Below are 10,731 nucleotides of genomic sequence, written 5' to 3'. Positions count from 1 at the left end.
AGTTATTTGGAGTTGTGGTTGCTCGTTTTCCTTTTGTTTTGCTTTCATTTGTCTCTTTTAATTCTGTTGTTGTACTTTTTCAGCATGTGCAAAATAAAGATTCAATCAATCAAAACTAACAGCGTCCAGTGACGAAACATGGACACGAACCAAAGGTGAGCAGTAGTGACTAACGTCAGACCGACGAAGAGCACTTCCTCTCACAGACTCCGCTCCGAATGAAAACACAGGAAGTGACCTGTCGGTGACATTCCGCTCCGGACTGCGCTCACACAGGATGTCCCAGCCTCTGGGATAAAAACGAACCGTAAGAGGAAGACAACAGGCCACATAACGAGTGCAGCCAGCTGCTACAGGAAGTGTTTACGTGCGGGTCAGCGGCGTGACCGACCATTAGCCAACCGAGGCTCAGGTGCAGCAGGAATGCGCATACAGACACGGGCTGCTTCATAACAGAGAGCCACGGCGGCCAGGTACGTCCCGAGCCCGGCGCTGTCGCGGGCAGGAGGGGTAGAAGCTGGGAAAGGCGGCTGCTGTTTGTAATGTAGCAGCGGCCCCGGAGCTGGAGGCGTCTCGTTCACGTCAGGCATTCACCGAGTGTTCAGATATTAAGAACGGGCGTTTTCACGGAGCGCTCATAGACGTTAGAGACACGCGTTCAAACCTGTCACAGCAACGCTTTAATGAACGCATTCAAACACGTCCGTGTCACTGAGGACACCGCGCTGTAACACTTTATTCACTGAGCTTTGAGCGAAAAACTACTAATGACGGACGCAGTCACGCAGTCACACATCCACGTGACCCACTCGGATTCACGTGACCCACTCTCACATCTTTTTTCAGGCCTCGAGCCTCCGGGCCTGGCACATCCAGATCACTGGTCCCATCTTCCACAGCATGAGTAGTTTTTCCTTATAATTCAGAAAATGATTTGAAACTGTTGAATTTCACATGCACAGTCCAGCTGCTACAGGAGTGTCACAGATGACGACTGTTTTTCCCATCGCTCCTGGTTTGTTCTGGAAAATCTGCCAGCTGCACCCAACGCACCCACTACATCAGGGGTGGGGAACTGCAGGCCTCGAGGGCCGGTGTCCTGCAGGTTTTAGATCTCACCCTGGGTCAACACACCTGAAACACATGATGAGTTCATTCCCAGGCCTCTGGAGACCTTCAGGGCATGTTGAGGAGGTTATTTATCCATTTAAATCAGCTGTGATGGATCAAGGACACATCAAAAACCTGCAGGACAGCGGCCCTCGAGGCCTGGAGTTCGACACCTTTGCACTACATGAACAAAAGAGAAATCTAAATCCCATCAGTGCACAGATCTCCTGTGGATGTAGGCGTCCTCACATCCGTCTGTCTCTCCATGTAATCCCAGACACACTCGATGATGTTGAGGTCAGGGCTCTGTGGGGGCCGGACCACCACCTCAGTTCTTGTTCTTTGTGTTTGGGCTCGTTGTCCTGCTGTAGTGTACGTTTGGGGCCAATAAACAGTCATTTGTTTCTGAAAGCATTCTTTGTTTACAGCATGTTTACACACCTGCCTAAAACTTTTGCACAGTGCTGTGTGTGTGTGTGGTAGGTTTTTTTGCTTGTTTTTTGTAATCTTTTGTTTCTTTAGGTATGGGAGCTGCTCCAAGCCAATGTGAGGGTGTCACCGAGGACTGTCTCCAGCCCAGCGGGGCGGGACAGGAAGATTCCAACCAGCCTATCAGTGAGAAGGACAGCACTAAGAGGACCAGCTGGAGCAGGAGATGCAGCTCAGCAGACACTGTTCACTGTCCCACCTGTCAGGGCACCGGGCGTATACCCAGAGGTAGTGAACCAACACACATGCATGTCTGGTTTGATATCCTCGTGGGGACCTCCCATCGACACAATGCTTACCCTGGCCATCAACAATGAATGCCTGACCCTGACCCTAAACCTAAGCTCAACCCAACTGTAACCCTGACACTGAAACCACATGTTGAGTGTGAAAAATGCCTTCAACCCTGTGGGGACCTGGATTTTGGTCCCCACCTGTATAGTATAGTAAGAACCCGTACACACACACACACACACACACACACACACTCCTGCTGTAACTTTCTTATAATATTAGACTTTATTAAAAGTCTCTGAGTTGATGAACTCTGACGTGAGAAGCTCTTCTCAGCAGTAATGCACACCGCGTGTTTCAGTGGGAGCCTCACAGCCTTTATCTTAGAGCTGGGTGATGAGTCTGATTAATGTCACTTGTGACGCTGACAGTTGGGCTGCAGCCTTTCCCCACAGTCACAGGGTGAGAAGCCCCCCAGTGGGGTCAGCGGTGTGCCACGGGGCTGACACAGACATGAGCGGTCGCGGTTTGCTTTGATAACCCAGCAACGTTACGTCTGCCCCACTTTCTTCTCTAATCTAAGAACCTTGTTCCAACTGTGTTGCAGGTCAGGAAAGCAAGCTGGTTGCTGTCATTCCCTGTACTGACCAGAGGCTGAGGCCCAGACACACGTAAGAGAGCTGCTGATGCTTGTTGTTATGCATTTGTGTTTCTCATGTTTTGTCCTCACTCAGGAAGCTGTATGTGGCCTCGTCTGTCGGGCTGTGCCTCCTGGTCAGCGTCCTGGTGTTGTTCTTCCTGTTTCCGCGCTCCGTGGTTCTGTCTCCAGTAGCTGTCAGTTCATCCTCTGTTTACTTCACTCACGACGGCGTGCAGATTAACATCACGGTGAGCAGAGAGGGACGGGCTGTGATGAACGGAGCAGTCAGGCTGTGCAGGGAAGGACGGGATGATGGCTCTTTGCTTTCTTTTGCAGAACGTGTTGAACATCACTAATAACAACTTTGCAGCGGTGCAGGCCTACAACCTGACAGTACAGGCACTCAACTTTGGCACGGTGCTGGGAACGGTGTCCATTAAGAACGTCGTGTCTGTCAGACCTCTGTCCATGAAAACGGTGAGATGTGATGCAGTCACCACAGCTGAGAGGAAGGAGCACACACCTGTCCTTCTGTGTAGAAGTGCAGCGAGGCAGGATAAGAAGAGAAAAGCAGATAAATAAGAGCGAGTTTGTGTCGTTTCCTTCTCCTGCTGATGATTTCTGCTGTGGCGTTAGCTCAGCAGCTTTTAGATTTGAATGAAGTGTTCAAATTGGTTTTTATGTATTGCTGATTGTTGTCCATTGATACTGCTGCGTGAGGAGGTCTAAGCTTTGGGATGTGTCAGTCTTTTTCCCGTTGAGCAGTACTGTTTTCCTGGTGATAGTCGGGGCCACAGCCAGGACTGTTTTCATCTGTTTGGAGTTTGTTTAGTTCCTCCACATCACCATGTAAACAGACGGAGGGGCATAGCGGGATGTTGTGGTCGAGGGTTTGGGATGTTTTGGTAGTTTTTTGTTTTTTTTTTCTTTCCAGAAGTTGTGTATTGCTGGACAGACCAGGATGTGTTAACGTGCTCATCAGTGATGTGTGCAGATGTCTGAGTCAGTCAGTCCCGTGGTGTGCGTCCTGTGCTGTAGTATTTTAAATTGTTGGTGTTGTTAGTGCAGATTGGACTGTCTGTGTGGATGTTGAAGTCGTTTTGCTGTTTGTTGATTGGAGTGTGAGGTGCATTGGAGGGTATTTGTGGATTCAGAGTTTTTGGTGACTTTGCAGTTTCAGTGACGCTGTCTTGCAGTGATGTTGTGCCAGCTGAGTGCTGTTGATACTTTGCTTTGGTGGAGTGTTTGAGTTGGTTATATTGGAGAAACTGTTTCCTGTCAATGAGCTGTTGAAATGATTGTGATCAAACGTGCGACAGAGGCGTGCGACAGAGGCGTGCGACAGAGGCGTGCGACAGAGGCGTGCGACAGAGGCGTGCGACGTGTTTTCCGTTTGCGGTGAAGTCGGGGTAAGTCCATATGGGTGTTTGAGTTTTAGGTGCAAACATAGTGTTTTCTTCCTCGTGTAGCACCTCTGTGTGAATTTGTTGAGATTGAGGTGTTTGTTACAACTGCTGCTTCTGGTTTGTCGTAGTGTTTTGATCCATCCATGTTTCTCCAGTGTTTTCAGGACAAATGTCCAGGTTAGGTGGTCAGAGGCTCTTTCTGCATCCAGTGAGAGGTTAGTTGTTATGGTTACTGTGGTGAGACAGATGTATGAGGCTGAAAAGTCTACGTGTATTATTTGAAGGATGTTTGGCTTTAATGAATCCTGCTGAATGACAGATAACTGATTGGATGCAGGCTGTTGGAGCACTGCTGATGTCTTTGTCTGTAACTGCAGCAGCGAGCTGGCTCTGTTTGATCTGAGCTGTATTCATGTGACGTGTTTGTAACATTCGGAGAGAGATCCATCTAACCAGAACAGATTTTCACATATCCCAGTCACCGATGAGGGCTTTATTTGGTTTGTTCACGAAACAAAACTGAACATTGAAATATTTCACTTGTCCAGAGGTGTGTTTCCTCACTGATGGATCTGATTTCTGTTATTTTTGTGCTTTTTATTTAAGGAAGATTACTGTTGTTGAGACTTTGTTCAACAAGTATCACAGTAAGTGAGGAATAACTCTGCATCTCTCTTTCTTCGCAGTACTCCTTCATGATACCCATCCAGCTGACGGACCCTGGTTTGAGGTGAGCCTAAGTGGGACGAATTTATGGTCAGAGCGGTTACTGGGGGGGTCAGAGGTCACTGAATCATATCTATTCTAATGCATTTGCTGTCTAACAGCAGATGTGTGACACAAAGTCTGAGTCTTTCTCTGTAGACTTAAATCTGTATTCGTCAGTCCGGTGTTTGAAGGTTACATTCTGCACAGGTGATGTAGAAAGCTGGTGAACGTTGTTCAAAGGTTGGTTTGCACTGTGAAATGATGATCCAGCTCTGCTGTGTCACGCTCTCATTTAGCAGCTGGTGCACAGTTTGTTTCTGTTCTGTGTCTAAAACATTTCGTTCTCCTGTCTCTGCTGTCTTCCCTCTGCAGTAACTACTGTAAGAAAGAGTCGCTGCCTGTCCATATTCTGTATGTGAACCTACAGTAAGTATGACATCCTCCTGCTTTTGTTTCAGCAGGCTCGTAGTCTTCTTCAGTTTGTGCAGAAAATACAATAAAGAAGTTTTAAAGTTAGATGTTAACAAGCTTATATTAACAGAGGTTTAGTAGGTCTTTGCTCTTGGCTGTTTTAATTGGAAATCTGAACATTTTAAGCATGAAGAGATTCACAGAAGCTGTTCGATCCGATCACAGCTGAGGTATGAACATGTCCCGACTGTAGCCAGCAGTGCCTGCATATACACGGCTGTATGTGGCAACAGCAGCCAGATCAGATGGTCCTGAAGGAGCAGGGAGTCTGCTTTGGTCTTCATGAGTGTTTGCTGGTACTTGTACGTGACAACGAAATATGTAGGCCGTCCTCCTTCTTCTCCGCTCCCAGCAGGGAGTCGGTGAGGGAGAAGTGTCTTCAAACTCGGGCTGACGCACAGCTGTGAAGGTCTGCAGTTTCCAGCTTGTTGATTTTCACGGTGATCTCTGTGCAGGATATCGCTGACAGTCTTCTGCCTGGCCCGCTATGAGCAGCTGTCCCTGGAGACGTACGAGTACATCGACTGTGGAGCAAACAACACCGTACCACACAGCGTACAAGCCGCATCGACCTGATGGAGGCACAGATAACAAATGCTGTGCGCGTGTCTGTGAACTAGAGTAATGTGCTTTGTAATATTCCGAGCAGGATGCTGTCGCGGCTGGATGTCGAATGACTGGAAAATCAGTGTGAAGGTTAACAGCTGCTTTGGTTTTGAATTAAACTGACTCTGTCTGGAGAGGAAGGCGAAACGGTGCAGTGGGCCAAACCGTTCACATGGTCTCACTGTGCAAGTCACGTGGTAACCATGTGACCCTGATCACTGTAGCCAGTCCATTAAAATGACCCAGCACCTCCAGTGTGGTCCAGCATGTGCTGCCCCCTCTGTCAGCTGCAATCCTATAAATCCTTAGACGGCCTGATGATCTTCAAATGAAGCTCAGTATTTGTCTTTTTGAGAGCTTATTCACCAAACCTACTGCCAAAGACATGAGCAAGTATTCTCCACTTGATCGTCTCTGTTTGAAAGTTTGTTCAGTAATTGCACCTTCATCATTTTGGTCTTCCTCTCCTTAGCCAAGTTCTATTTACACACCAACACATCTGCTCTTCAGGGTTTTTGGGTTTTTCTGTATATTTCCTGCCTTCTCTTTATTTCTTGTGTTTGTTATACTGAAGTGGACGTGTGAGGCTTTGGAGCTATTTTTAAAGAGATCTTTAAGAAACTTTATGCAGCAAAATACCTTTGCAGGTGTCACAGCCTGGTAAAATGAACTGGCTTAACATTTAACACATGTAAGTGCAGTTCTACAGTGAGGCCATGTTCTGGTTTTTGGTGCATTGATGAAATGACGCGGTTTCCTGTAAAGCTTCCTGACAGACACTTCCTCTCCACAAGTCCAATAAAGCTATGTGAGCCTGTTTGAGTCCTGTGTTTGGTGAATGAATGCAGGGGGGGAAACAAAGCCAACTGCAACAATGCATGAAACACAGCATCGTGGCTTTAAAACCGTCAAATCAGCTCCTGCTAGCTGAAGTTCGTTAGTCAGCCCAGTGTTTCCAGTCCTGTGTTAAACAGACAGCTGCACTGCTGTGAGAGAGGGTCAGAGGCTGCAGACGTACAGACGTTCTGGACTAAAGTGTCCGTACAGATACTCGTGTTAACCAAAGTGAGAAAGTACAGGCTCTGAAAAGTACTCAAAGTAACTCCTTGAATGTTTAATGAACCTTGTGCTATATTAATGTAATATTAAAATAATATTAGTAGATGGAATAAAAGCTTTATTTCAGTTCAAGTGTTAATTCTACTTGTCCTCAGCTTGAATCAGTCAGATGGAGCATGAGCAGAATCTAAAGAAGGAATCATTCAGATCTGTTTTCTACTGCGTGCACTGTAGAGGGTGGCTTTGCCTCTAAACAGGGAAATGAGCACAGTCAGGGTTTAGCAAGTGGGGGAGCATTAAAGTCAGATGTTGTGACTGATTGTGAATCACAACTCGGTCGTCTCTATCGAGAGCTTCAGTGATCAGCTGATCGAGGGTGCTGCTGCTCACGGCTCTTTGTGGACGTAAAGAATTGAATTCAACAAGATGCCAGCTGATGTTTTATGAATTGTCTGGGCTGATTTCTGTCCTCTACACTGACAGTATACTATTTATACTGTCTTATATTAGACACTATACAGCTGGTATGAAGGTGAACGAATCTCAGCATCATCAGCTAAAAGTCCAGAGCATTCTCATTCCCAACATGTAACATAGTGACGATTAGTCACAGTGTCGGTATGTTACGTGTGGTGATGATCATATTAAGCTCTGCTACACTTGATGTAACGTAACTCTGACCATGAGCACAGCAGCTGCTGAGCAACAGTCCAGCACACTGTTTACTTTAACTCCACCACAGTGCAGCAAACTAACCTGTTTATCATGCAGCCTCCAAACAACACTGAGACAAACTGCAAACAAACAGTTGTTGTGTTTGCTGATGGTTGTTGAACTGATAGAAGTCACTTAAAAAATACTGATCCTTTTATGTTCACTCCTGGCCAGGCAGATGCTGAAGTACTGCAACTGCAGTTTACGCACACCTGCAGCCATTCTGGTGCTGTGCAGAAAAATAAAAACAGTGTCCCACTTTAATCCCAGACTATTTCACACGGTTTTGCCTCTTTCATCTCATTTTGCGACATCCTCTGGTGATTAATACATGAACAGGACTGCCTTTCACGTGTTGCTGTTGAGGCTCAAATCAGGTTGACGTTTGAAGGTGTGATGAAATAACTCGCCTTAAAATCAAAAGTGTGTCTGCTTTGTAAATGTAAGGAGTGGAAAGTACAGATGTTTCTCTGATAACGTAGGGAGTAAAAGTAAAACGTTGTCAGGAAAAAAATACTCGAGTAAAGTACAGATACCTGAAACTTCTACTTAAGCACAATAACAAAGTATTTGTTACGCCCCCTGCTGGATAGAAGGCAGAACTGGAAATTATGGGAAGGACTGGAGACACTAGAGAGAGTCAGCACAGAAAAGGCTAAACAAAGTTAAGGTGGGAGGACCAGTTTACACAAGAGGGCAGCTTCTTAATAACCTGCATTGTTAGAGTTTCTCATGATTTTACGTGCATCTGTGTTTCATGCCTTAAATTTCTCTCTCCTCCCTTTGCAAAGCACACAGTTGCCCTGTGCCAGTGCTGTTTGAATAAATCACTGTGATGATAGTAATAATGACCCTGATCTCTCCTTTTTGTCTTCAGCGTGTTACACATGCATTGTCAGACACCCACACCTGTTTGTGTGTTTGAGCATGTGTATGTGAGAGAGACCAAGTACTGCAGCTTCATCAGAGTTTTGCTGCCTTCGCTGCAGTGTGCATATGTGTCAAACTGTCTGAGGGTCCTTCTGTAACTCCAGTAACAGACACAGGGACGGAGTCGTTTTCATTTATTATCTGACAGATGCAGAAACAGCTGCTTCCACACATGCTGCAATAGTCCTGAGAGTGGAGGCTTTCCCTTTCCTCACCACTGCTGGGTGTACTGCAGAGACTGGAAGATAAATGGATAATAGATCAATATTTGTAATAGATGGGCCGTTACTAAGACGACTGAGCCTGATAAACATAATGAAAATGAGTCATAGCCAGTCTACAATGACAGGCCAAGCCTTATCACAGGAATTCAATGATACCTACTGAGAACCTGTTGGGAATCTTGGGGTTGTGATGGTCATCCATCTTCAGGTCACCTTCACAGTGATGCTGACTTCCGGCTACAAGCAGCACATGGAAATGTTACCTCTTGTTTACCTCTCATCCCATTAGGCTGCCCCTCCCTAAGCCTAGCAGAGGTCTTCTTCAGATTACTTTTCAGCGTAATCCTCTTTGAGGAAACTGTTGTTATGCGCTGGTGCCATATGAAAACATAAACTGAACTGAAACACAGCGCCGGGCTCTGAATTTGATGTGATGTCCTGGGGGGTTGAACGGGGCTTGTTGAGAGCTCTAACACAAGGAAACAAGGTCAGACCACAAGGAGCAGGAGACCTGATTACCACCTTAAGACTGATCCCACTCATCACTAATGTGAGTGATTTGCACGAGAGCCAAATCAAACAAACTGAATGGACAGAGCTGTTACGCTGATATTTAAGGTGTGTTCACTAAATCATAACATTGATTTGTTCTGTGTGTAACCTGTAGCTGTGGCATCGGTGAGGGAGATGCTGTAGGGACAGTGAACCTTCTGAAAAAATGATGTGTGTGCTTCTAGCAGACCACACGGCTAACTTGCTGCTGCTGCCCTCAGAATGATCTCAGCCAAACGAATGGCTGACAAGGGAGAGAACGAGGCAGTGAATGATGAATCCTTTGTTGTCCACTGCCAAGAAAGCATTACATCAATGGGTTCTGATATGTGAGAGTGTAGAGCAGCCTGTGTGGCCTGTCATGAATCATTCAGATGCCAGATAATTCAATTCATTTTTATTTACACAGCACCAAATCACAACAACAGTCGCCTCAAGGTGCTTTATGTTGTACAGTAGACCCTACAATAATACATACAGAGAAGAACCCAGCAATCAAATGACCCCCTATGAGCAGCACTTTGGCGACAGTGGGAAGGAAAAACTCCCTTTTAACTGCTTCCACAGAAGAGGGGCCTGAAAACTGAAGGCTCTGCCTCCCATTCTACTTTTAAATACTCTAGGAACAACAAGTAGGCCTGCAGAGCGAGAGCGAAGCGCTCTAATAGGGTGATATGGTACTACAAGGTCATTAAGATAAGATGGGGCCTGATTATTTAAGACCTTGTATGTGAGGAACAGGATTTTGAATTCTGGATTTAACAGGAAGCCAAAACAGGAGAAATCTGCTCTCTTTCTAGTCCCTGTCAGCACTCTTGCTGCAGCATTTTGGATTAGCTGAAGGCTTTTCAGCGAGTTGTTTGGACTTCCTGATAATAATGAATTGCAGTCGTCCAGCCTGGAAGTAATAAATGCATGAACTAGTTTTTCAGCGTCACTCTGAGACAGGATATTTCTAACTTTAGAGATGTTGCACAAATGGAAGAAAGCAGTCTGACATATTTGTTTAATATGTGCGTTGAAGGACATGTCCTGGTCAAAAATGACTCCAAGGTTCCTCACAGTGTTACTGGAGGCCAAGGTAATGCCATCCAGAGTAAGAATCTGCTTAGATACCATATTTCTAAGCTTTTCAGGGCCGAGTACAATAACCTCAGTTTGATCTGAATTAAGAAGCAGAAAGTTAGCGGCCATCCAGGTCTTTATGTCTTTAAGACATTCCTGCAGTTTAACTCATTGGTGTGTGTTATCTGGCTTCATGGACAGATAGAGCTGGGTGTCATCAGCATAGCAGTGAAAATGTATGCTATGTCTTCTAATGATGCTGCCTAAGGGAAGCATGTATAATGTAAACAGAATTGGTCCTAGCACTGAACCCTGTGGAACTCCATAATTAACCTCAGTGTGTGAAGAGGACTCTCCATTTACATGCACAAACTGGAGTCTATTAGATAGATATGATACAAACCACTGCAGCACAGTACCTGTAATACCTACAGCATGTTCTAATCGCTCTAATAGGATATTATGGTCGACAGTATCGAACGCTGCACTGAGGTCTAGCAGGACAAGCACAGAGATGAGTCCA

The 10,731-nt window shown here is 45.8% G+C and overlaps 1 protein-coding gene across 3 annotated transcripts; it reads left to right on the top strand.

The window, feature by feature from the left end:
* The first annotated feature begins 166 nt into the window (after positions 1–166).
* On the top strand, positions 167–6,604 carry LOC120717151 (transmembrane protein 106B-like). Of its 3 annotated transcripts, none has more exons than XM_040005006.1 (8): positions 167–473; positions 1,633–1,827; positions 2,441–2,504; positions 2,568–2,721; positions 2,810–2,950; positions 4,566–4,609; positions 4,960–5,013; positions 5,514–6,604. In XM_040005006.1, the coding sequence occupies exons 2-8, from the start codon at positions 1,635–1,637 to the stop codon at positions 5,632–5,634; spliced, it is 771 nt and encodes a 256-aa protein (XP_039860940.1). In that variant the 5' UTR covers positions 167–473; positions 1,633–1,634; the 3' UTR covers positions 5,635–6,604. The 3 variants fall into 3 exon arrangements, with proteins under 3 accessions (XP_039860940.1, XP_039860939.1, XP_039860941.1); XM_040005005.1 differs by lacking the exon at positions 167–473 and adding an exon at positions 509–1,015; XM_040005007.1 differs by lacking the exon at positions 167–473 and adding an exon at positions 1,096–1,407.
* The last annotated feature ends 4,127 nt before the right edge of the window (positions 6,605–10,731 follow it).

Source organism: Simochromis diagramma, unplaced genomic scaffold (genome assembly GCF_900408965.1).
Source record: "Simochromis diagramma unplaced genomic scaffold, fSimDia1.1 OVJJ01000494.1, whole genome shotgun sequence".
Taxonomy (NCBI): domain Eukaryota; kingdom Metazoa; phylum Chordata; class Actinopteri; order Cichliformes; family Cichlidae; genus Simochromis; species Simochromis diagramma.
Note: the sequence above shows the minus strand (reverse complement) of the source record. Positions and strands in the feature narration are given on the sequence as shown.